The sequence below is a fragment of the Phlebotomus argentipes genome, unplaced genomic scaffold (genome assembly GCF_947086385.1).
Source record: "Phlebotomus argentipes unplaced genomic scaffold, Phlebotomus argentipes genome assembly contig_5, whole genome shotgun sequence".
Classification (NCBI taxonomy): Eukaryota; Metazoa; Arthropoda; class Insecta; order Diptera; family Psychodidae; genus Phlebotomus; species Phlebotomus argentipes.
This window is the reverse complement of record NW_026776165.1, coordinates 9,099,526-9,127,158: the sequence shown is the minus strand read 5'-3', so window position 1 is coordinate 9,127,158 and position 27,633 is coordinate 9,099,526. Positions and strand designations below refer to the sequence as shown.

At 38.8% G+C, this 27,633-nt stretch overlaps 1 protein-coding gene across 3 annotated transcripts; it reads right to left on the bottom strand.

Moving 5' to 3' along the window:
• Positions 1-1,019: 1,019 nt before the first annotated feature.
• LOC132255408 (calbindin-32) lies at positions 1,020-27,633 on the bottom strand. 3 transcript variants are annotated; one of them, XM_059751416.1, is made up of 13 exons: positions 27,484-27,633; positions 24,747-24,830; positions 9,079-9,328; positions 8,923-9,012; positions 7,989-8,075; positions 7,202-7,258; positions 6,307-6,390; positions 6,166-6,221; positions 6,048-6,093; positions 4,680-4,691; positions 3,584-3,640; positions 3,207-3,278; positions 1,020-2,747 (listed from the first exon to the last, which is right to left on the bottom strand). In XM_059751416.1, the coding sequence occupies exons 3-13, from the start codon at positions 9,298-9,300 to the stop codon at positions 2,604-2,606; spliced, it is 927 nt and encodes a 308-aa protein (XP_059607399.1). In that variant the 5' UTR covers positions 9,301-9,328; positions 24,747-24,830; positions 27,484-27,633; the 3' UTR covers positions 1,020-2,603. The 3 variants fall into 3 exon arrangements, with proteins under 3 accessions (XP_059607399.1, XP_059607401.1, XP_059607400.1); XM_059751418.1 differs by lacking the exon at positions 4,680-4,691; XM_059751417.1 differs by lacking the exon at positions 24,747-24,830.

Below are 27,633 nucleotides of genomic sequence, written 5' to 3'. Positions count from 1 at the left end.
AAATGACCGTGGCTGAGCTATCTGACCCTAGATAAGAGATAGCAATGTGAAATATCACCTCTTCAGCCGTTAAATTCCTAATAATTGTAAAATTCGCAACTCACATTCTGGGCAGTAATTGTTCATACAACTGTAATCGATCTCTTTTCCACATTGGCACAAAATTAAATAACTCACAACCTTTCTCACAACTTTTAATTCTGATTTCAGAGTTCGAAATTCAGAGAGTTTTTTTTACCAATTCAAATTGATAGGATTTCCATTGTTGGGATTCATTGTCAGACTGAATAATTCCGATAGATTTAGCATTCTGCTGCTTTTATCCTTATTTCCATAAAAAATACATGATTTTTAAGCTACATTATCTTATATTCTTTTTATTTTAACAGTCTCAGAGGTGTACATTGTTCATATTAATCGACTCATCCTAATTTGCCGTCTATACTTTCTTCAATTCGCTCTTTGCAACTCTGTTGGGGCGAAATGTTGGTGAGAGGAAAAAGGTGTTAATATTCAATTAGATCGCCTGTCAGGTGCAAATAAATCATATTATAACGAGGCGTATGCATTCCTCTCAGTTTTTCACTGCAGGAACCGCACTTCGTTCCTTTCGCGACTGGGCAACACTTTGGGTCAATTTGTTAATGGGAATTGTTGACGATGGGAATTGTTTTCTCAGTCAGTAGGAGGGCATAAAATCGAATGAGAGGCGCGATAAGATTTGGGCGACTGTTCTTTTGATGTGCGCTCATCAGGAATTCAGTGGACCGTGAGCTTTTAACTAAATACACGGTTGTCACTGATAAAAAAGGCCAAATTACCTCACAAGGTGAATCATTCTGTGGGTCCTCAAGAGGTGAATAAAAGAGACCATCGCACGTCGATGAAGATGGATGGATGGAGAGATATCGAATTACCGATTTTTAACATGTGAATTCAGGAGATGGGAAGAGTGGAAAAAACACGACAATGTCGGAGAAGCGATTTGATAAGGAGAAGAGAATAAAAAGGCGGCTGGATCGAATGAGAAAGTTTCTCCTTTATTTTCTGAATTCTTTTTTTTTTGGACTCTTGTTCAATGCTTTCGCCTAATTACTTCGCAGAAATACGTCAATACATTTATATTTTGTTCTTTTATAGGTTATTTATTCTCATGTCTCAAATATCATTTAATATATCTTCTCAATTAAGTTGTAATTTAGAGTTTAACAGGTAAAATAGTACACATTTAGTCAACATTTAAGTGAATTTTCCACCAACAATCATATTGAAAAATGTCTGAGAAGTTCTTCTGTGGTTTCTTTTAATGGTTTAAGCATGGGTGTTCTTCCATTTAACATTTATTAGGTGGTGGTTTTTCTTCATTATGGAAATGTTTACAACTTGAATGTTCTCATTTTACACAATCTGTGGAGAGAAATTCATTGATATTTGGCACAAAATTCCTCACAATTACCTTATTATTCCTTTTTCTTTCATTTTTACTTCATGTGTTTTTTTTCTCATCTTTATTGTATCTCAATGGAACGGTTTTTTATTCTTTATCTCAAATTGAAACACCTTTTATCATAATGTTTATAGTTTTTTTGTTTAAGACGAAACAACAGCAAACGCTTGAAAAATTCGTTAATTATATAAGAAGAGAGCAATATATAGTTTTGTAAATATATCTTTGAAATACTTTAGTAGTGCTTCCTTTTTACAATTTTCCATCAAGCTTTTTCACAAGTAATTGTTTTTTTTTCATTCTCAATCACAATAAATTTATAGAGCTATACAATTCATATCATTTGCCATAAACTGACCAATTTCACTCAGAGTCACAGAAGAAATGTTATTCAGGAGTTTCACAAATAGCAAAAAGGGTGGAAAAATAGAGACTTTTAGTCATTTCACACAATTTATAGATTAATTTTGTCGTTTTTGGGAAAGTATCACGGTAGAATGAGGCGGCGTTGCGAAAGAAAAGCCCTCTTCTCAGCGAAATTCAGGCAGGATTTCTAGTTAAGATCGTACGGAATGGAGGAATAAACTAACAATCTTGATATGTCCAACATTGTGCTCAATTCACCCGCGAAAAGTACCACTTACTCATACTTTCTTCCCTCTCAAGGAAACAGGCAACAGAAGATGCCAAAGAACTCATGACAAAAGACAAAGGCAAGTTATATTTCATTGATATCATCAGTGCAGTTAATCTATAAGTCTTTTCTTGCAATTGCACTCAAGATAGAAAGATTTTTGAAGGCTAAATAGTTTCCATAGAACATCATTGAACTTTTTTTTTTCGAAGCAAATTGTATCTCTGCCAAGCACTATTTTATGTTTTGAGCTCAACTTGTGTGTATGAACTGTGCGCCTTCGCGGGAAAATCTCTTCCCGAAAATGCAAATACTTTTCAATTATTTTTTTTTTTTGGCAAAAAGATTCTCATCAATTCAACTTTTCCCACTTTCCCGAGACACATGCATTTTCAGCGCGACCTTTAGCAGAGGCGCGCGCTGAAAAGGTGTGCGTCTCGGACTGTTATACAGCACTGGTAAAAATCGTTGTCGTTTCCAAATGCCCTAATCTTGTGCTCTTCCGCTGCGCCTTAACTCGCCTTACTGCTCCTCCTCTGTTGGCATCTTTGCCAGCGCCAGCAGGATCATTGTCAGCTCCTTCCGGGAGATTTTGCCGTCCTTGTCATAGCCCACGCCCTGGAGGATTGTCTCCTCGAAGTCATTCAGGTCCTGAGCATCGTAATCCTAAGATAGAGATGAGAAAATGTGTGATTTGTTTACAAGAGACAGATGATGTTCTTTGTGATCTATTTTCCAATCTGTGGAGGTGGAAAATCGACTGAATAAAAATAGTCAATTTAATGGAGATTCTAAGGAAAATCATTACAGTGTGCGAATAACTGGTTTCCGGAACTGAACATTCACAGTAATTCACCGTGAGTTTTATTCCCAGAATTTATTGCGTTGAAATCAAACTTTTTGACAAGATTAATTGATTTTTAAATAGAATACAGATCCGCTTTTCAATTTTAATGCGTGAATGAATCGGTTTCAGTACAGTCAATATTCACATAATGCGACCGAATAGTTTCCAATTTCTATAGTTCCAGTAACTTTCAAGGTTTCACGTATTCCGCGAAAAGGGCTTTGTGGTGAACTGACAGTGAAACAGTATGAATATTGGCAGGAAAATCATTTTCATACCTTCTTCACGAGCTCCAGAAGATCCTTCAGGAAACCCCTGAGTTCCTCATTCTCAATAGTGCCATTATTGTCCTGCAAAAAGTGAATGACTCTGGTGAAATTCATTCCACAAAATATCACCCAAAAATAACACACACAAACCACATAATTAATTGTCATAAAGCCTTTTCAATTTTGAAAGTTCAAAATTCAATAAATTACCCCCTTAATTGATTTATTCCACGACTATAAACACTCCAATTTTCCCAACGAAATTTCCCATTCATTAATTGCATGATTTCACATAAATTCAATTGGATTATGGGTCTTATGTTGCGCGCCAAATTTCCCCGTGAATTGATTAATTATCTCAACGTTGATTGAATTAAAATACTCACCCTGTCGTAGAGCGAAAAGACCTTCTCAATGTCTTCCTTCGTGAGTTTTGCGGCGCCCTGAGGAGAGATATTGAGGAGATGTTGAGGAAAATGTCGTGCTTTAGGTTGTGGGTTAGCAATGAATTTTACTGCTGATTTCTGAATGAGTCATGGAGCAAAATGCAATATATGAGAACCTAATAAATTCATGCTTGTGCTGTGGAAGCTCTCGTGGCATTTTCCTACGCATTGTCTCGATTTTGCGGGAAAGACAGCGAAGCTTTTCTCGTGATAAACGAGGCCAAACTAAGTGAATTCTATGAGGAAATATGACTACAAAAGGAGAAAATAAAACAGAGAGAGAGAGAGAGAAAGATAAGGTGAAAATCATGGTGGGAAATTAAATATGAAGAATATGTAAGAAATTTGTGAAATATGTTGTTAGACAATGTTTTCTGTTCATGTGTTAGACGGTGTGTAACAGAAAAGTTTCTTATTACATGTATGTACATATAATTCACGACAAAACTAACGAATGAGCTTTTGCAAACACAAAGTTGAGACATTTTCATTTCACAGAGAACGTCAAATAATCTTCCCTTGAAATTCAACTCTTGCAAAATTTAATGATTGTATTTCATCAACAGAGACTGAAAACGTGCGCCGCACCAATTTTCTCTCCCTTATAATGTAATTATGAAATGTTTGTGCAAGCACTTTAAAATATTTGCCTTTTCCCACCTCCCAAAGTGCCTCCATGGAAGCGATTCTCGACAGAGCGCTTTGCAATGCATACCAAAGACTTTCATCCGATTATTTAGAACTTGCTCACTCTATGAGCATTTTCCAGCTCTCTCTGGGTCTCAATTTTCCCTATTCTCGTGGAAATGCCGTCTCTTAAGAGGCATCACACTTAATGACAGTGATGTCAGTGATGGGAGAGTCTCATGTACAATGTCATTATCACAAATGAAGGATGCTTGACAGTAATTTGAACGAAAATGTATATACAAATTTGGCAGTTAGGACTCTGCGTTGAGTCACTTGTTGTTTCGTTAAAAATTTTTTTGCTGATGAAATGTGACTAAACAACGACAGATGTAACAGAAATACTCACTTCGATGCCTTCCTTTGGTGGAATGTGGGACATTTTGTTGGTATTTGTGGTATTATTTGATGTGTGCACAGAAACAGTATTTTGTATTCAGACACAGATAAACACAAGATACAATCCAAGAGTTTTGTGAATGTACAGAGGAAATAAACGAAATCCATGTAAAGATAAAGAAAAGATGGAAGAAAAACAGAAAAAACAGTCATTTTGTCAGATAATTCGTGAAATAAAAGTAGATAATTTTCGTTAGGTTTCCAAGTGTCAAAGAGTGACAGGAAGGACAGCAGTGTGTTATAAGACAGAAACAGAGAGAGAGAGAGAGACAGATGGGGGAGAGAGAGAGAGAAAGCATAACGTCACAAATTGTGTGAAAACAACAAACTTATGGCGGAAGATTGTGCCACTCAAAGAACGGAAATTGAAATGGCGGCTAATTAAGCACCCCGGAACAACTTAGCAGCAATAAAAGTCAGATAAATAACCGACGTGGCAAATATGTGGAGATTCCTCCTCAAAAGCCAACGTGTGCAAATGATGAAAATTCCTTCCGCAGAATCGCAGAAATTTCATTGGGGGAAAAGTTTTTACGCCTCGAAGCGATTCTATGATCGTCTTTTGAGGGACACAATCGAGTTAAATTTAGCATTAGACTAATTAATTATCTAGAGAAAATTGTTGGGAATTTCATAATTGACTTGGGCTTTCTAAAGCTTTTCACAAGAAACTTTGTTTTTAATGAAATTCTCTTAAGAAGCTCTTAAAGAGTGCTTTTCTGTATCAGTGCTAAAATGCTATTTGAGACATTAGAAGAACACATTCATTAGAAGTAAATTTTCACACTGGCAGTTCTAGTGTTAATTTAATTTGAGAAACAACAATTCAATGTTTTACATGTGACACTATAATAATTATAGATTAGAAAGCATTTTCTCATTGATTGATTATAATGGAATTTCTACAAGTCACTTTTTCTTGTTACTTTAGCAATATAATACGAAGGTTTTCATCTTCACCCAATTCTTTCTATAGCTCCAAACTAAGGTTTCAGTGCGATAGAGCGAGGGATTTGGCGTGGAGTAAATTAGATAAAAATATTATTCATTCAGTGAACGTGGCTTTGGAAGTCTGTGAAGCTTTTCAGCATCGTCTTGGAAGCTTTCATAGCTTGTGGGATTCTTTATGGCATTCTCAGACATACACACAAAATACATCAATCAAAAGGGGGGTTTTTTGCCTGTGACTTCGTCAGAATTAATATCATTGATTGAGTTTGAAAAGTTTTCCCTTTTCACAAGGGTTTTTTTTCTCTCGTTTTTCATTACCAAATTCAAAGAAGAGAGTCAGCAAAGAGATAGAATTTTTCAATTTTACCTTGAATACTTGGCGGCACAGGAAGTTCTCCTTCACAGGAAGCAACCTAAAGTGATAATGGGAATTGGTGTAATGAGTAAACTTTCTCGTGAGGCCTTAAGTATAAATGGAATCTCACTTTGCCATCTCCGACAACTGCAGTCGTCCGTCCTTGTTGGCGTCAAACACTTGAAGCTGATGATGAAAGAGAAACAGAGTTTTTTTTCGGGATAGTTTTCTTAAATGAAAAGTCCGCGCTAGAGAGGAAAGAACAGCTCACCATAGTGTCGGTGTATTCGATGAGTTTGTCTTCTGAGACGTCATTGATTTTCTTGGCTTCCTTCAGAAGATCTCGCAAGAAATTCTAGGAAGTGAAAAGAGGAAACTTACATTGTCTATTTTCCTATTTTTCAACTGTAACTATTGTTGTCATGGACATTGAGACTGGGGGAAAAGTTTGCAAACAACAATTGCACATGCCTTTGGGAGCTTCCAAGCGAAATGACAAAACAAGAAGTCATGCGTCTCTGAAGAAATAGAATTGATGCGCTTTCATATATTAGATATCTTCAGACTGGCTCACAACCCTTGTGTCAATCTCTTATCATTGATCTAGAACACCTGCTCTTCTGCCAACGGATATCTTGTATCGCTTCAGTGGATATTTGTTGATATCAAAACTTTTTTCAATAAAATCTTCTGTCTGAATGATCTTTGCCCGGGGCAAAAATGATAATGTCCGTGATTACAATTTCTCAGAAGAATCATCGCACATTCTTGCTAATATGATCCCTTGTCAGAAATAAATCGCGCAACCCCAAGAAAACAAAAGGGGTTGAAAAGAAACTCAGCATGAGTTCATCTTCCACTCTCTCTCTCTCTTGATACTATGGAAGGGGCAATTTGTTGCGAAAACACAATTTCCATATTAATTTAAAGTTAAGATTTTACTGGAAAATGTATGTGGCAAAGTCTCACAGAAAAGTTTTCACGACTTTACGGGTGAAAAGCTCCTTCTTCGGGGCCACAAATGGCGCTTCCGAGGGCGCACAGAGTGACGACAATGATTTTCTGTTTACAGCCGGATGCCCAGGCTTTTGGCCTGTGACAATTGTTTCCCTGGGAAACTTTTGTGGCGTGATCAATTCGCCTTTTGCACGGAGCGAGAAACTCACCTTCAGCTCATCAGCTTCAATGTATCCACTATTGTCGGTGTCGTATTCACGCCAAATCTGAAAGGACAGCATGAAAAGAGTTCAGAATTGCGAGGAAAATATTTCTTCAAAACATATTTCATTAGGCGTTCACAGTTGGGTTGAATTAAGGAGGGCGATAGCGCTTTCTCAATGGATATAAGAACATGTTATTTTATTATAAGATATAAGATTTTTCTAGATATAAGAAATTTGAAAATTATTCTTCGAGGTTATGTTTGAATTCTGTTCTATTTTTTATCACAAAAGTAGTTGTACACCACTTCAGATCATATTATCTCCCCCTTGAGTTAAATGACGTAAAATGATATACCAATAAAAAATAAATTTCCTCTGTTTAACATAAAACGTACATTTGAAATAAATATATTTGAAATGACAAATTCCTTTATTCCTCTACCAGTTATTTGGCTCCCATTTTGAAAGGGAAATGGATGAAATAATTTGATTTTTCCCACAGGAAAAGAGCTCTAACATTGCAATATTTATTAATCAATATTTGTGCACATCAGTTTTAGACATTAATTTATCCAATTGAAGTGCTTTCCAACACATTTTCTATTCACAAGCAATGTCAGCTGGATAAATTGCTATCTCTCTAAAATACCCTCGCTAAATCCACTAATCGCTGACCATCAATGGAATCGCATGGATTGCGGATGTAAATAATTTATCCTGTTAAAATACCATGAATATTTCCGTGTGTGCAAATAGTCATATAGTGGGGGGAAAATGCCAATGATATTACCTTCATAAATTCCACGCTGGACTCGAGTGGATTGTGGAAGCGGAAGAGGAGGAGGAAGGTCTCCTCCATGGGAAGAAGCTGTGCCAACTGAAATGGGAGAAAAAGTGAGGCAAATTTTAAGTGTGGATGCGGTTGAATTTGATCCTAAATCAATTATCTGACACTGCTTCTCAATTTCCATGCTCCCTTATTTATTCATATACTATTCATGACACGATTTCGTGGCCCCTTTCGCAAGACATTTCACCAAGTCTCTTGGCAATTTTCCCCAGGACGTGCTTGACTTCTCGCCTCATCCAATTTTCCTACTCCCAAATACACTCGCATAAGCATATCGCAAGTTGAGGAATTTACTTCGCCAAACTGACACTCAAATGTTGGGATCACACATTAAAATTTCAGAGACAGTATATCGCATATAGTTCGAATGGCTGGTGGGAAAAGTTGGATTAAACACTTTTCATTGTCGTCGAGATTTTCTCGGAAATAAATCTTGTGTTTTGAGTGAAAATTTACGCTCAAGTTGTTCATCCTCTAATTTCTCACAATTTCCCCATCCACACAAATCCTTTCAACTAATTCTATATGCTCTTCCTGTGAATGCATCTCAGGAGATTTTCCACCCTCAGAAGTGTGTTCAACAAAAGTTTCAGTGATTTCCCATTCAACAATTCATCTTCCCACAGAGCAGCTTTAAATCGACTACAAGGCACTCAGTGAAATGCTGTGGAAATAGGGACAATTTCGAGTGTGAACATTCCCGAATTCTCCCGATGAAATTGGAGCATCTCCATTGCAGCTGAGGAGCATGTCTCTTCACTGCCGCATTCACCATTCGCTGCAGTGTGTTTTTGCTGAAACACCCTCGCAAATAAATGGTGCGCAATTAGCATTGCAATAGCCAGAAGCGTGTTAATTGGATGCGACTTCTTACTTCTCTAATGTCGATCTTCCCATCCTGATTGTCATCGTACGCCTCCATGAAGCAGGACTTCAGTTCGCTGAGTGTGGCGTCTGTGAGAGTCTGTCAGAAGATTAGGATTACACAGTGAAAACCCACAGTCTACCGGAGTTGTCTCACTTATCTCACCTCAGGGCTGACGTCTGTGGCATTTGCACTGGACACGAACTCCCTGAGGAAGCCATCAAGCTCAGTTCCCTCAATGTAACCATTGGCATCCTTATCATAGTGACTCCAAACTTCCATGAATTGATTAGCTGACAACTTCCTCAGCTCTCGGGATTCTGGATCGCGATATTGGCGCATGAAGTTGTGCGCTTTCTCGATGTGCACTCTCTTGGCAGCGTCCATCGTGATATTTGTTTTTGCACTGCGAACACTGAAAAATGGAAAGAAATGAAGCTCAGTTTTAACGTGATTTTCCATTAAGCATTCTCGAGGCTCCGCCCATTTCCAAGCTCCGCCCACAGACATGAAAAAATACAGTGAAAAGTCACTTTCTTGCATTGTCTTCAAGTGCACACAACTGGCGCGTTTGGTGAACTCTGCAAGATATAGCACACATCTTGTGACCCACTTTGGGAAGCAGTCGCACAACTTCCTGACGTGTTGGAAGGCATTAAGTGTTCCCCATTTGCAGACGGGAACAGATTAGCTCTGCCAGAGAGCAAAGTTTCGGGGAAGATTGTGCCAAAGTGCACAACTGGGCAAATTTCAATCCAAGATTCACCATCAATTACAAGCTCTTGATGCTTTTTTCCCATCACTCGCCTCATTCATATTTAAGTGTTTCATGCACGATAAGCTCAAGAGTGGATTGTCGGCTCCCCTGGGCAGAATCTTCAGTGTGTTTGGCCGAGAAATAATTGAAAGCGAAGAAGCCCTCAAAGGAAAAGTCATCCCACAGCGTAAATAAGTCCGTTACGTAGTATGAAGCGATGTCTAAATATTTGATTTATGGCGAACATAAATGTTAAGGATTATTCTCACGTATCGCGCGCCAACGTTGACTGTGAGGAGTGTTTTGGTAAATTTTTCATGCAATTTCGTATCGATTTCACTGGGCCGCTTGGAGTTTCAAAAGCCACATCAATTATTGAGTTGGAGCGTGGCCACAAATCGATTGCTCTGGCAAAAAGGTGGAGAAAGGATACCCAATTTCCCAAGATCGTGAGAGATTGCTGCTGGGTTATCTCTGTCCCCACCTGTGAGGGACCCAATTTTCACCTTCATCTCCAGCTATTCCGCCCATTTTTACTGCGCCACCCCCACGCACAAGGGATAATCATATCTGTTAGTCGAGGTCCACCGAATTTTGCGGCTGTGATTCGATCCTGAAGCCCCCTCAGAAAAGGGTGGCTTTCGGCACATTTATGCACTTTGATTACGGAATAGAGATTCATACATGAAATTTTCCGCCGAATTACCCCAACAATGAGAAACCCCTTGGGTATCACCCCCATGCCTCTGTCCTCGCCTCATTGAGCATTCACGAGCGTGCCTGGCGGAGGAGCTGAGAAAATTTGCCTCCGCAATTTAACTTTGAAGGTATCAGCATTTGGAGGCTTTCCCGACAAACTTTGGTGATTTTTGTCCCTTTTTCTGATTGACAAGACAAGGGATCCCCAGTAGAAATCCCCAACTCGAGCGAAAAAACTCCCATTTAAATATTCAAACAATCCCTCACGAGAACGAGGAAATCAATAGAAGGAAAAACCTCGTGGGATTTCCCGGGACATTCGTGAAAATAACCACCAATGTCAAGGTTATTGTGACAAGAGTGAGATTGAATTAGGGTGAAAAATGTAGATTGAAAATGTAGTTTTTCTTTTCTCACTTGACGTGCAAAGAGTGAGAAAAGATTTTAATGACATTTTATATTGAATCTGGAACTGAGCTTTGTTCCTCACTAATTGCTTGAGAGGAGGAAAGCGTGGAAAGTTTTTTAATTGAGTCCCAGAGAAATGCGTGACGGCAAAGCATTCGGAAAAGTTTAAATTTTTTCCACTCATCGGAGGGAAAAGATAACGATTTTCTCGGAGGATTCCGAACACGTTCCATTCGAATGAGTGTCAATAGTTGGTGGGGTGAAAAGAGTGATGAAAAAGCGCGAATGCAAAATTGTCGCGCTGTAGAAACGTGTTCACGACGCAAACAATTGTCTCTGGAGGAAAATGAGCTTTCGCGAAAGCTGCGTGTCACTGGAAAAATTGACATCAATTAAGTGCGCGTTCTCACATGAAGAATTCCTCCATTCCGCACGCCATGTCATCTCTCGATGCTTTAATTGGATGCTGTGGAGATTTATGTAGTGTCATGAGAAATCATGAGATGGCGAGGAAATCCCCGCAGAGAGACAAGAAGAATTGTCAATTAATCTCGGTGACTTGAGTTTATCTGCAAAAACCTCGCGATGGTGCGGGAAATATGCGGTCGGCGAATGCGAAGAAAATGATAATGGAAGCAATAAATGAAGATGAGTGTGATCTTTCTTCGTCACTTTTCTCAACCATAAATTAATCAGGGGGAATTTGAAAAGAAAATTTTCTCATTTTCTTTAGCTCACAGACTGCCAGGAAAATGAATCTTCACACACAACTTCTTAGGAGCTTTCACTAGTTTTCAAACGTATATACAAGGATTTATTATAAATTCCATGTATAAAAACATATAATAAAAAATTCTGGGAACTTCTGGGAAATCCTTGCTATCCACAAATGTATAAAATTGCATTGCATGGAAACTTTAACTGCACTGATGTTCATCCATCATTGTCGGTTTGACTAATGCTCTTATAATGTTTAGTATAAATGAAACGTGGCGTGTTGCACTGGATGCGAATTTATGGATAATTAATATTAAATTTAAATCAAATATAATTGATTACCATTGCAAAATTTGTGAGATTAATTAATCTACCTGTGTGAAAATAAAAGAAAAAGATGTGAAAACAGAAAATACATTCTAGTAGAAAAGGAAGGAATTGTTTTCTCATTTCTTTGCATTTCGAGGTAATCTCAACTGTACACGGATGTCTTAAAGAAGAAAGAAAATGGAATAGGAGCAATCTTACTCTTCCAACTCAAACATTGCGCCAATAAATGTAGCGGAAGTATTAAAAGCTTCTCAACTAACTATAATTCTCACGTTCATTCATTCATCTTTGCTTTCAGGCAGAAGTGCAAGTGGAAATGAAGAGCTTTGTAAGAGAAAAGAAGCTCCATAGAGTTAATTTCCGCTTTGTGTGTCGAAAGCTTGTGCTTTCAATTACATTGAATTAATGTTGAGAATGGGTGGCAAGTGTGTGGGCGAATTTTCGCATTAGACGGCATAAATTTGAGGAAGATAAACACTTCCATGGCGTTCATATATTTCCTCAAAAATCACTGTAAATGCAAACATATGATGCGAGATTGTGGAATAATTCCGGATCAAATGGGAAAGCGATGAATTATGACGACTGTGGCGGAGAGGAATTTTCATGTTCTCGGGGAGGTGAACTCTCGTGTAATCGTATTTTGTGGTTTTGGCACAATATGAATTACAAACCGTACTCATGATGATTTAATTTCCTTCCCCAGAGGCTGTGTTTAGGCTCTGCTCGTCTGGCTGAGGCCAGAAATCAATATTACAGATAAATTGCGAGATTGAGCTTAAATCAATTTGCGGTGCGGAGAAACTTTCACAGCACAACAGTCGCATAAGCATTTATGCCGGAGTGTTGTGAAATTCTAGCTGGAAAAGTGACGCTTCTTTCCACACACACATTCACACCCACGCCGGGAAATTTAATGAAAGGGGGAGAATGTAGTGAAAATATTTTTAGTCCGTTCGATACTCTCATTGATTTCCCATGACGAAAGTCATACAGAATTGGTGTCAATATCTAGTGGCAACGAGACAGAAATCACGATGATAAATATTTGATGCATCCTCAGACTCGCCGATATACAACTCACCCACTCACTTTCCGCCCATGCATTAACCATCGCCTATTTATAATTTCCGCACTAATCGACTTTTCACATTTGTCGCAGTTTATTTGGCGACTCGAATTGCGACAATCTCAAGCGGATAAATCTGAAATTATACGTAATGACATTCCAGGAAATGATGAAGAGTGAAAAGATGTGTTTATATATAGCAAAAAAGGTAGAAAACTACGCCACTGCGGAAGATCGTGATGGAAGTAAAATAATATAAATGGAAATTATTGTCATTCTGAGGGGAGGGAAGAATAACATGAAAATTTATTGCTACTCAACATTTTTGTAAACACGGGAATAAAATGGAAATATTTCACCTTCTCATCCTCGTTGTCACGCAGCTAGCAAAATCAGGGGGTGGCAAAGGAGGAACGTTATCTATTGAGTTATAAAAAATGTGCATATTCAACAGATCGTCAAAGCCTCGAGGCGCACAGTTTGCCACAATTCAAATTGTGGCTGCTCTTGAGATAAATGCTCTTCACTCGCGGTACTCTCGGGGGATGTTTAAACCAAGGGGGAAACAAATCGAGAGTCCACGACATTGAATGGCGTGAATGTGACGAAGGATGCGCTGAGAAATGCAGTTATATTTGCTTGAAGTCTTTCTGTTTTTCATACCTATAAATCTTCATACACATTCTTGAGGCCCCGCCCTCTCAAATGCCACGCCCATTTTCACTATTGTAGTCACAATTGTACGTTCTTAACTCCGAGTCTACGACGTGTGATCTGAGCGAGTTGTCTGCCCCTCGGCAGGCAGTTTTCGGGAGGGAGAAGAATGTCTTTCAATGAGAGTCACGTCAGTGTAGGAGAAAACAAGAGATTTCGTCATAGAGAAAAACAACTCGACATTCTGGGCACAGACCAGGCTCTGGAGCATCCTTCTTCGCCTCGTCTGGCCAATAAATCAGACAGACGGTGGGCGTTTCGGCACTTTCACGGCGATGGAATTGAATTTCGGGTGACGCGAAGACAGCGAAAGGGGTGACAAGGAATTTATGCGGCAGTCATTTGGGTCGAGAGCGCCATATAAATGGGAAATAATCGTAAATTCACCGCAATTCCTGGAGGGAGAGAGAGAGAGAGAGAGAGAGTGTGTCCTGGAAGAGGCGTGAGGATTTAGAGGGATTCACACGCGAACGTCTCCCAAGTTTGCCAAGGTCAAAAGCTCATGATTTTCTGGGTCAAGGTCAGCCCTAGGCACGCTTTAGCTACTAAATCCTGACAATTATTTCGGCATACAGAGTTGAGAGCGATGATGAGAAACTCTTGATAGAATGTGCATTGATTGAGTTCTTCGTATTGGGGAAATGAATCAATCAGAAAGTGTTATGACATATTTGATTGACAAATTAAGTGCTTCTTTCCGCAGGAAGAATGAAAGTAATTTCTTTTCTAAGCAACACTCAGAAATAAGAGGGAATTGAGCCAATCAATCATATGTGATTTTACGTTTAATTATATATTCACAGACATTTATTTGAATTTATTTTCGTAAACTTTCAAAGATGTTTTCCTGCTGTGAGGATAATAAAAAAAATGTCCCTAAAGAACACTCAGGTGTCCTGAGATTAGACAAGTTTTGATAATAAAGTGACTTCAGACTTTTCTTGTTGAAAGTCGTGTTATTTTTGGTGCAAAATTTCTAATTTATGACCACAAAAAACATATTTCTAAATTTCAACATGTCCATAAGTGGTGCCATAATCCAAAATCTTCCACCCATCCTCTCTTCATCTCGTCAATCTGCAATCTATCTCATTCAACTCCCCCGGCTGGTGTTTAATCAATCAATAAACCATTTCTTAGTGAGATTACAGTTAAGACAAACCCCGTGCGAGGAAAATGTCGTGGGAGTGGCGAGAGACAAATTGCAGAGTGTTTCCTTGCGTCTCTTCTAATTAATACGAACCCCGAGCAAAGTTGCTGCCCTGCAGATGACACCCTCTGCCCTCTGCCAGCCTCTGGGGCTGATTTTTGTCTAAGTGGAAACACTGCTTCTCCTCACCCGGAGTCCTGGGAGGATTGTGCGGCACGTGGTGAGGAGTCTTGGTGCGGGTGCGAAATCCCACTCCGTCTGCCTTTGTTTGCCATGCCGGGGGATGAAAAATATGCTTTCCGGACTCCTCTTGTTTACACATCACACGCACAATGGCGGAGTGAAGGTTTCTGAGGGGGGAGACAAAGGATATGCGGGCAATGCGGGATACAATGGAGGCGCCGGGAAAGCTCGCATTTTTCCATCCGTTGGAATTTCACGGCGGAATTTCAGCCAGATAGAAACTAAATTCTCTGCAGAAGAAGTTTCAGATAAGCGTGGTTTCTCTGCATTTAACCAAATAATATTCATGGAGTTCAACAATAAAAGGAGCCACTCATATTTTTCCATGCTCTGCTATTCATGTTATTCAGGCCACCCCCAATCGATCGCAGTCAATTAATTCACAACGAAGAGCCTCACAACAATTCATGTTTTCCGCCCAAAATATAATAGAATTGTAAATCAATTGTTTATTCATCGGAAAATTATTAATGAATTTGTGTGGCGGATGGAAAGTAAACTTTCTCAATTGCTGGGCGATGCTGCCAAAGATTTATGGTGCTCATAATGAAATTTTCCCACCTCTTGCACATATATAGCCAATTTCCTTTAGATATTTTCTTCTATGAGACGTATACATAATAGTGAATTTCATCAACTATTTTCTGGTGCCATCTTGAAAGCCTCTATCTCGAAATGTTGCAAAAAATATAAATCATTTTAATAGTTTTCAGTGTAATTTTGCTCCACTCTAATTTCCTTCATGGCCCAATTTTGCCTCATATCTCACCAATGGAACCAAATCCCGGGCAAAATTGCCGCAATGAAGTATTCCGAGGTGCTGGCGAGGGACTATTTCGCCAGTATGGAACATCTCCGGGTCATTTGATGGCGGGAAAGTCACAAACATCGTGTCGCAAGAGGTTACAGACATTTTCACTAAATGACTCTTTGCCACCCTCTCTCAAACTCCACACACGTCTCCTCTGCTTTTCTACACATCTTTCCCGGGGAGCAGAAAATTCCTTACGTAATACTGCTCTCTAGAGTTTGATGTGAGGTGGAAGAACCCTATCAAAAGCTCTATTAGTGTCATATTTTGTGGGCACTTTGATTGCCTTAAAATCGCATTTTCTCAGGGCAAATATCCTTCACAATTTTGCTAAAGGTCTCAATAGAGAGATTTTCGGATTTTCTTCGTAAATCTCCCAGTCAATCTTCTTTCCAATAAAAAACCCTGGAAAATTCATCTTTTCATCCCTCAAGGTATTTTTTTTGTCAATGTCAGGCATTTTTGTCAAGAGTGAAACCATTTCATTTAGAGAAATATTGGATATCAAGATGAATGATGAAAGTTGCTCTCTTGTGTCTTTATTTTCTGCGAAAAGTGAGAGACAATGTGACAGGATTTATTTATCCTCATTTCATCAAAACAACTTATATTCAATGTGAAATAAGAAGACGCAAAAACATTTCAAGTGAAGCAGAAAATTGTGAGGAGTAACGATTGATAGCAAAAATACCCAAAATCTCCCAATTAATCATCTTATTGAACAAAGGATAAGAGATAAATGGCCAGAAATTGTGAGTGATGCTGAGAAAGTAACAATTGGCTTTTCTCTCATCATCAGAGAAAACCAAAGAGAAAAGTTTCCATTACCCGGGATAATTAAGAGGATTCTTCCAGGTCATGAAAGTTGATTGGCGAAGTAGGGAGAAATTTCTTCTCTTGTAATTCAAGGGAAGGAAATAAATTTTATTTTCTCCCTCTCGCCATGCAATATGCAATGATCTCTCACGAGAAAGAGTCTCGAGAGGAATTTATATCTTGAACTGTCAGAAGTGAGAAAAAGTGCCTCGAGTGTGAAATACTGAATAAAATACCTGAAATTGCATGAAAACCTCTCGTTCGACATCTTCAATATTGCGCTCTTTTGCCAATTGCCCCAAATTTCCCGCCAGCATTTCCAGCAAATGGAAAATGTGGAAAATGTGAAAATTCAGGACATTCACAATTCCGGAAGTTTAAAAGCTCATCAGGGAATTGAGTCTGTTTCCTTTATAGATTGCTTACAATGTCTATTGAATATCGACAGAAATACTACTGAATGAAATTAAAATTCGACTTAAATAAAATTTAATACTATTCTCCTTGAGCTTCTGTAGTCCAATCAGAATTGTAAAATAAAGATAATTGAGATTTCTAGCTGTTCGACATTCTAATTGACATAAATACGCGTTTTAAGCTTTTTGATTAATCAAAGAAAATCTAGTAAAAAATAAAACCCACATCATCCATTTTCGTATATTTTCCACGACTATCGTTCAGAAAATTTAACGTTTTGTGTATCATTTTCAACATTGCATTGTTAACATTGTGCTACTGAACTTGTTTGTGAAGTTCTTGTTGGTCAAATGCACTCTGAAACACGCTTCTATTTATCCATTAATGCTGCATACAGAGTGAGAATAATAATAATCTGAATTAGACTGACAATTCGCATATTATTTGGTTATAGACAAAGCAATAAAAGGGCTCTAATAAAATCATTGAGGATATTGGATAAAATTAGAGCTTTTCATACAATTCCGCTTATTAATTAACCTCTCGAGGCCACAATTAATTTCGACACCAATCACGCGCGCAAACTGAAATGAAAGCGACAAATTTGAGAGCAAGTTGATTAAATATGTTATCAATTCAAATGATGGGCTTGGATTTAAGCGAGAGATTGGAAAATGCACGGTTGGGATGGTGAATTTCATCGTGAATGATGTTAGATCAAAGGCGATTTAAATGTGGCTTCTCGACAGCATCCACAGCGTCTGACATCTAAACAGATTTAATATTGATTTATTTTATTTAATTACTCCCCTTGCCCGAGATTCCGCCATAGAATTAATCAAAGTCCCATCTTGAGAAATTACTGTGTCTGTGCGCGCACAGAGGTAAATTTTCGGATAAACCACGTGCTATTAATAGCCAGAGAATCTCCTCTCGACAAATTTCCGTTTAATTGGACCACAAACGGAGGAAAAAGGTCATAAAACCTCCACTCACACGCCAATCAATTCAGCCACGGTGTGAAAATACACAAGATATCACAATTCACGGCGCTGAGCATGAATAATATTTCACGTGATATTCCCAGGACTGATCCTTAAGTACCGCCGGCGCTGGGTGTGAGTTTTGGGTGGCTGAGTAAATCATTTTACTCCCACCAAACATTCAATTGCGAGGCCCTTTTCCAATCTCACCCCTCGCGCACCGTCTCGAGGGCGGGAAAATCCGTTGGCAGATCCCTCAAAAATGCGATTAGGACGGAGGAAAATTCTTCCGCTCCACGGAAATTGCTCAGTCATCCCCCCGAAGAGCGTGTCTGATGCGAAAAAGTTTTTCCCAAAAATTCTCTGCTCCCTCTGCATCCATAAATAATCCCGAAAATGGGCGAGAATATCCCATTGAAATATTGACCTATTCGCAGAGAGTTTGCAGAGAAGCTCTTCTCTCGGGTTAATCAAAAATCTCCAGAGGTCATAAAAAGTGCCCGGGAAAATTTGGCCAGAAGTTGGCCCAAAAATTTATCAGGACCAACACAATAAATCCCGTGACAGTGGCAAAAAGTACACACCCTTCGTGATGCCACCAAAAGATTTCATACACCAACAAGAGTTGCTGGCCCGACTCCAGGAAAATTACACTCTCCCGGCCTAGCGTGGAAAATATGTTGGGACTTTCCCAGAGGCGGAAATACTTGCGAAAGGTGCTTTCTTCAGCATGCAAATATTCGGACTGAATGTAATTTCATCGCTCACATAGTTTGTGTCCTTCGTGTGGGTGGAATCACCAGTCAGCAATAGCAGGAAGACTTTTGGGATCAGTGCGCTTTTGCCCTAAACTTTCCGATAGGAATCTCGAGATTCTTGTATAGTTTCTCCAATCCAACTTTGAGAATCTCAGAGGGAAATTTTATCATTCTTTACTTCTCCTTCTCATCCAACTTTGGAGCGGAAAATATTTGTCAAGATTAATTTAAGTTCAGCGACAAACTTGAAATTTTCAGTTGCTTCCCCAGGGATTTTATTCACTGTTAGCTAAATCTTGTGTGCGATGTTTGTTTGTTGTCTTAATTTGATTCGAAATTTCATTTAAAGTACAGTGATGAATAAATGATCATTTCCTTAGTGTAATCGAGTGAATATTTGACAGTTAAGACGAGAATTTAGTTTCTCCGCAAATATATTATTACTTAATGCGATGTGTGCAAGCGACACACATTTCACAAATTCTATTCAATTTCAGTCTCCGCATTCCTCATAATTGTCTATTGTCTTCGATCAATACTGGGTTTGCCTAACACAGAATTAATTGCGCTCAACAATTTCCACGTCTTTTAGCATCCTGCGCGACTCCCAAGAGAGACACCCGAGAAAAGGGTGGAGAAGTGTATGACCGAGAAGTCGGAAGGTGTTCTGAGATGAAGCGTGGAATCTTATTACACGCTATCAGGAACACATGGTGCCCAGTTTTGGGTGAGGCAGCAGAATACGAGTCCCAGAGCACCTGCTTCAGCGCCATCAGAGTGCCTTCCGGTCCCGGAAAAATCCACTCTGTAATCCAGTGAATCCGCTTGCGCTCCACCCATTGAGCCAACTTGTGGATTTGGCGTCTTTTTTCCGTGTGCCCTCGACATTCGAAAGGGTGGCATTTTGTTTGCTCTCTCTCTCCTCGCCAATGCGATCTCATAAATAATTGCAAGTTTTTCCTTTCTTATTGATTTTTGTTCGCTTCCTCGCCTCTGTCTTGAGAGAGAGAGAAGGAAAACACTTTAATTCCCTCCCCGAAATGCCAAAAGGAGCATGCCATGTCTTGATAAGGTGGCTTCCGTTGAGGGTGGAGAGGATAAAGGAAACTTTCACTTTTGACGGGTTTGGGGATCAGTGAGAAAAGGAAACGAGGTACTTTCTGTGTCGTAAAAAGTGAACATAAATGTCTTCAATTATTCTTGCTTTTTTCTGTCCCTCTCCACCCTGTTCGGGCTATTTCCCAATTTTCCTCCTTCATCAGCACAGAATCATGCACATCAATCGACTCTCAAGCACGGGATTTATATGCCATCATGCGCCTCGGGGGAATTTGTTACCGGCTGTCGAACAAAATTACACACCGATGGTGTTTCGTGACAAAACCACCAGAAATGACAAGATCAATCCCCCACAGAGCATGACCAACTCTATATTCGTTACATATCGGAAGCAGTGGACGTGTTTTCATCGCAAAATATGTGGATTCAGTTTAATTAGAAATGCTTCACAAGACTTTCCCATTCATACAATGGGATTAAAAGCACCCATAGTCGCTCTCAGTGCGAGCTTTCCTGCATCATTTATCATTTAGCAGACGACAAGTGGGATTTCTCCTCAAATTCTGTCCCAATTTACAAGGATTTAACAGTCATTTCAGTTCACAACTAATGGAAAGCTCTCAATTTGGAGCTCTGGACGAAAAATGATGGCTTGTGTAAACCTGCATCGGATTTTTTGTTTGTTTGTTATTAATGCTACCAAGCATCATATTTGGACGCTGCGCTTTTGCAACTCATCAAAATAATTGCCAGTTTTTTTTTTAATATTTCACGAACTTTTTTATGCCATATTTGATGGTGTATCACTTTAGTCATAAACCATAAAGCTGGGGATGTATTGACGCACATATAAAAAATAATACTCAATCTCTTCTGATGAAACATTCTTTCTCAAGTGCGTTTGGTGTGTGCAGGAAAAAAAGCTCAGAGAAGCTATAAAAAGCTCTACCTCTTGAATCTTTATTGCTTCGGCATTTCTGCACTCCCCTCAATCACTTTAACGATGCACCAAGAGTGTATCGATACCTCCTTAGCCGGGAATTAAGAGGGAAGCGCGTCGCCTTGCTGGGATTTCCCTTGGCAGACAAAGCTTTTTCGTCTTTATATTCCTCAACATGTAAGCTTTTATTCGTTCTGCGAAAACAGGACGATGGTGGAAATAAATGAGGGCATTTTGAGCTGTTTTTGGGTGCCACACAACACCAATAATACGACAAAAGGGGGATTTTTCTTCGGCCATAAGAAGGGATGTAAACGGCACGAGATTATGATGCCAATGTCAAGAATAATTCTTTAGTGGCCAGAATGATCGCAAAATTTGCCCTTTATTGCTCCATTTTCTCGTCTCTTCCATCCGGAAAATGCGCACAAACTCTGTCGTGATCATGAATTAATGAGAGAATGAAAGTTTTGGTGGGAAATTTTGGGAGTCATGACGAAATTTTTCATCTCAGCACAGAAAATGTGGGCACGAAATTCAATGTACATTTCCAATGAATGCTAAATAAATAAGAAAGCCATTAAGTTAAAGTGGGATATTTAATTATTTCAAAACTTCTCGCCCAAAAGACAATTCCTCTCAATTTCCTCACATTCTCAACTCAACACAATTTTCGGACACTTTGGTTGGGCACATTTTCCACCAAAGACAAATATTTATTCCTTCTCTCGCTGCCAAGAAACTTTTCTCCGACACTAAACAATGGGAAATTTTTCACTCTCGTAGTTGTTTTTTCATTAATATGAACCCTGCCAGTAAACAAATTCCCATCATCTTCCACTTCCTCGATGGTGTGAAGCGACAACCGCAAAGAAATTTTACGGAAAAAAGCTGAGCAGAGAAAATGCGTGGGAAGCTAGTGTAAACATCTCGTAGACAAAACACGCAGAAAAATTCTCAATTCATGAGATCAGACAGAAAAAAGACAATCAATATCATTTGTCGGGAGGATGAGAGAAAAGTTTAACTTCTCGCAGAGTCAGTCAATTTTTATGATTCCTCACAAGATAACGTATTTTTCACCATGAAAGAAAGTCTTTAGGAACTTTCTATGCTCCTTCCTCGAACAATCGATGTGAATTCATCCAAATATTCACTTAATTATAACACCCAAAAAGCAATACTCAGAATGTCTCTGATGCCTTGAAACTTTTGAGCCACACGCAAATAAATGAGAAATATTCAGTTAATTAGTCAACGCAACAGAGCATTTCAATTAAAAACTCAACTCAATTTCGCCAAATTAAATATTTAAACTATGCTATCAAACCGCGGACAAAAAGAGCTGCACAAAAAAAACCAGCATAACTCCAATTCATCCACTTCCACATGCCTGAAATTATCGCTCTTGCCATGAAAGCTGTGTGAGCTTTTTTTGGTACGACTGCGAGTGGCACGATAGGAATCTTATCAACCTCTATGCTGTGTAATTTACTGCTTTCCACCGCATACATTGCGTCACAAAAGCTCTTTCACTTTAGGGTATGGAAAAAAATGCCAAAAAGTGGATTACAATGTGAGCAATTAGATTATGAGGGATTTTCCCGTTTCAACCCTTTTCAGTCGAAAGCTTTTTCCTTTTCCATCGTCATCTGAAACAGAGTCTGAAAGCTGCATTTTCTGTGTACAATTTCCAGTGCGTAGAGAATGTCTTGCATATGTGGAGAGTTTTCATTGAGGGAAAATTACATTGTGGAATACGGGGAAATGCCATTCATTCAAGGTGGATTGTGCGAATGAATGGCGAAGAGGTTTTCTTTATTGTTGGCTATGTGGACAAAAGAGCAAATTCCAGGGGTTGAAAATAAAAGCTCTCTCCTCGCTCATGAATTCCAACGCGATGGAGGGACATTCAGGGGGAAATATAAATGAAAATTCATGGCAATTGTCTCACAGAGTCTCCGAGCCCAAAAGGCCTCATTGTAATTCCCTCGTCATCCGTGTGAGGAAAAATCGATGGAGAATTGAGTGAGAATTCCCGTTTCTCTCCCGTAAAGCACTCTCTCTTCTCAAATGTACATAATAATCTTTTGTGTGGGCCTATTTCCACGATTTTTGCATTTTTGCCGTGGAAAATATACTCAGTGCCAAATATAATGTCCTAAGTCCTGAAATTCAAGGGCGCGCAATGTAAATTTGCTCATTTTCATGCCGCCACACTTCAAAGTATCCAATTTCTCGACACTCTTCAGTCAATTCACAGAGCGTCACAATATTAATTTAAACTATTCCACCCAGTGAAATAGTTTACAAAAAGCACCATGAATTATATCATGGGTGATTTCCGTGGAAAAATTTAATGAGAAGCACTCAAGAGTGTTTAATTGACTCAACGGAAGAGAGCAAAACTCGTAAACATGGACATTTTAACGACTCCCATTAAATTCTGCGCACTTTCCCAGGCCTGGAAGAAAAAGTTTCGCCACAAACAAGATAACATTGTGCGGATGATAATGTGCAATGCTCCCCAAGTGAGTTCCGAAGCTCAAGAAACTACCACAAACTGTAATTCATGCTGAACGCTTGTGTAGCTGTACAAAGTTGCAGACGACAATGAGTGCGATAGCAATTAAAATACGCTTATTTGCCACACACTGCAAAATGTTAATTGTATATAGTGAAATTTTCCACGCGAAATTGATCACCTTTGGTCTAGAGAAATAAATAGCCGAAGGCCTTTTATATAAATATAAATTTCAACTGTTGGAGTGACAATATAATTCACTGGTCGCGCCCTTTTTTGCCACTCTGACACTCTCGCCACCCACTAATTTTCCACCCACTCTGTTTCATCTGTTATTTACATCGCCATCGAGTCACCAGCAAAGCTTCGCAGAGTGGCGAATAGACCTCGAAAATGCAGCTTTTTCAATGTGAAACAGTCAGAATTGGACGTTTTTATGAACACAAAAAAGCTTGCAAAAAGCGTAAAATTCGTCTTTCGATAAAAAATTTATGCGCGAAGTGGCGGAAAAGCTGCTGAATATTTTGCAGCGAACCTGCGAAACTGGTTGGCGACGAAAGTGCACTCAATGAAGAGTCTTTTTTCCTACATTTAATGCCACAGATTCTAGCAAAATTCTTAATCTAAATCGAAGTGTCTTTTTTCTGTTCTTTTACTCATTTTTTGTCATACTGACAATGAAAATAAATTTACCCCTAAGAAGGCTTCAATCATGGATTCACCGTTGGTATTGCGAATGCAATAAATAATTTCGTATTTCCGCTTTTCTTCTTGAAGGTGATTCATGTCTCAACTACTATTTTTACCCTCTGCAGTGCTGTAAATATTTGATCTGAAACATATACTGGTCATTTTCATGCATTTCCTCACAACTTAACTGGAAATATGAAATATTTAGCCGAAATGCTTGAATTTCCACCTTGAACAAATTGAATACAGGGAAATATCGATTTACATTACCATTGCGACCTTCAAAGGGAGATTTGTGTATATATATATGTGTAGTGAAGATTTGTTAATTGCATTACCCAGAAATGCTCTCAACATCATCATCCGAATGACTTTCATTTAATGCCCAGAAACTATTTCACATCTCTTGAGGTTGTTCCACTTGTGTGAACACAAAATTTAATTTCACGAATCAATATTTTCCACATTTAATTTTCCTGGGAAAAATCTCTTTCAACTTCCTGAGAGAGGAAAATTTAAAATCCAATTAGGTGCGTGTTTTTTGGCTCCGCGACGGAGAAAAATGAAGGACAAAGTCACCAGAATTTAATTTGACATCCTGTGCTGTGGGTGGAAAAAGGCAACGAGAGAACGGACAGGAAGTGATTGAGAGGTGAATCTGGAGGCTCTCTCTGCCCGCCGGCAAAATTGATGGACAAATTGACATTGTGGATGGAGAGCTTTTTTGTCCAATGCTTTGGCGTCTCACCTGATCGATGACTTTCGCCCCTCTTTTTCCGTGTGGATCTTCTGTGAAGATTTTCCTCTACCACACGAAACAGGAAGCTTTTCACTGTGAGATCAGAGAAGAAGAAAAAAAATGGTGATTGAAAATTATATTCTATTTATATAAAAATTCAGGCGAATTCTCAACGGCAATTCGAAGAAGGAAATTAATTTGTGAGTCGATTGATTTGTATATTTTCAGCGGAAAACACAGCAAAATGTTTGGATTTTCGGTGGAGAGAAGAAGAAAATCTACATTCCTTCTTGTCTTCTGGTTGCTTTCCCAGCAGGAAAATGCATTTCCCCAGGTGAAAGAGAAAGAGCGAAAAGTGCTGCTTTTGGCCATATTTCTCGTATGGTCTTGTTGTTTGGCTTAATGAAAACCTCCACGTCTACGCTTTGCTAATGAGAAATCATGCTTCAAATTGGGCACATTTGTTGCTGACCACATAAATAATGAAGGAGGCGAAAAATGTGCGTGTGAAAGAGGAAGAGAAACGTGGAAATGAGCCTTTTGGCATGTCCAAATGCTCTTTTCATCACTCCACCTAAACAAATTTCTCATGTTTTGTGGGCATGTAAAATACACCCAGAGAAAGACAAATTGAAAATAGAGGAAAAAAAGCTATTAGATTTTTTCCCGATAAAAGAGTAAATTAATTAAATCCTATAGCCATATAAAAGCAATCATCTTTTCACCCTGTTGCATAATGAGAAAAAAATTCAGGATATTAAAATTTATGAGATTCATCATATAACTTTTATATCCTCATTTTATGTCAACGAAATTATTCCCTATGGCTTTTTGGAACTTTGAAAATATAAAATCTGCAAAGCTCGGAATGCAAATTTCACATGGAAATTAATTCATGAAGGCATCATTTTCGGTGGAAAACTTCATATAATGAAAACCCAAGAAAATCAAATACTTTCGCATGTCTCAGCAAAAATTATAATAAGAGGCACTTAAGCTCCAGTAATTGAATCTCTGTGATTATCCGAATTAAGATATAAATTCGTAATGAGACTTTTGCTTGCGTTTCACGTTTTTGTCTCACACAGGAAAAGCTCCATTCTCTCTGTGTTCGGGTACAAATGTGCGTTTAATTAAAGTGTTTAATTAAAAGCGCTCAACTTCTCCGGTTTTCCAATCCCAATATTTGCTGTTATGGCTGTTATACATTTCAAATTCAATTATGTGCACTCACAAAAAAAGTCAATGGGTTGGAAAAGAGTAAATTAATTTTGTTCACCGTTTTCCCGGAAAAAATTTACGACGTTGCGTCGAAATTTCTCGCCTCACATTTTTCCCCAAATGTTTACCCAGAGAAAAGTCTGGGTGAATTGAGGTGTTGGGAAAAATGCTTTCTTTTGCCTCTCCATCATAACAAAAAAAAACCATCGCGCGCGCCCCATCAATTTGACCTCTCGTGCCTTTCGTATGGCGCGAAGAAAAATATTTGGTGTTGTTGTTTGATCACAAGCAAATTAATTACATGTAAATTTACATAGATGCCACAATAAATTACATGTCCACGGATAGCGAAGGAGAAAAGTGAGGGAACGACGGAGCCAAACTGGGCGATTGTGTGTAAATTATTGGATTAGCATAGCGAAAAGTTGTGGATAAATCACGAGGATTTCCACTCACACAAAAAGGAGATTAATTTCAGCTGAATTGTGTTTGGAGGAGGATTTCCATTGAGGCGCGCAAACCCTCTAATTTCACAGTAATTCTCCTCAACACTTTTCTCGCGCGCCCATAATCGCTTTCCTTCACCCTCAGCCGGAATGGACGAGAGTCTTTGGGCATTTATGTACTCTGGCATGAGGGAAAAGTTCCCACTTGAAGATAAATAAACAGGCGAGAACAATAAAGAAACTACTTTTGTGCGGTAATGAGAGAATATTCTTCGTGAATATCATTCACATTTAGTCTCACTTGCACTCAGAGAAAAGCGCGTCTTTTCATTTTTATTTAATTTTTTTTTTTTGTAGCTTAAGGGCTTTGAGATTCTTTAAAATCCTCTTTGGAATCTTTTTGAATCGACAATTTAGCTTGTTTCAACTAACATGCTTCAGAACTAGTCAGAATCTATTGGTTTTCTGATGATGTGACAAAAAATCACGTAAAATTTGACACGACATAACTAATTTCCTGATTATGCAACAACTACAAAAGCCATGTTTAAACTATGTTTTGTAGTAGTTATGATAGTTAGTATTATTTATAATCTTATTTGAGCTTGAGTTTAAGATCTTGAAAGATAAAAAAACCTACTCCTTTTTCATTTTCTTTCACCATTTTATCCACTCAAGACATTCATTTCGTCCGAACGAGACTTGGATAACTATTGCCTCAGGCCACGAAAGCTCTCGCGGGAAATCGTATTTCCTAATACCTGAATAGACATACTCCACGTGATCCACCCTCGACGGACTTCCCAATTATCTAAAAAAAAAACTTTGGGGCTGAGCTCATTGTTTGCATGTTAAATGTGTCGAATTTCACTTTCACCCACCCTTATAGGCCACGAGACTGCCGACCGACGGCGTTTGGAAAGCGGCGCGGGGGCGGATATTTTGTGAATGAACCCTCTTGTCAGAGGAAATCCATTCTTATCCGACTAGAGGATTTCACTTGATTTATTTATAGCTCTCGCGGCTTCTCCTGCACCTCAATTGACCCAATGAGAAATTAATGTATCGGAATTTCTTACCTTTATTTGTTCTGGGATGAAAGCCGCTTTCGAAGAATCTTCACGCAATTTCTCGCGAAAAAGTCACTGTGTGAAATTATTCAATTCAAGCGCGAAAGATTTTCCTCAGCGATATAAGAATTCACGTCTTTTCTGGACGACGTCTGAGCC

Coding starts and splice junctions, on each gene's coding strand:
- LOC132255408 (XM_059751416.1), bottom strand. CDS start 9,300: ATGGACGCTGCCAAGAGAGTGCACATCGAGAAAGCGCACAACTTCATG. Junction 8,076..8,922: donor GGAAGATCGACATTAGAGAA/GTAAGAAGTCGC, acceptor CTCCCATTTCAG/TTGGCACAGCTTCTTCCCAT. Junction 6,222..6,306: donor TCGAATACACCGACACTATG/GTGAGCTGTTCT, acceptor TTTCATCATCAG/CTTCAAGTGTTTGACGCCAA.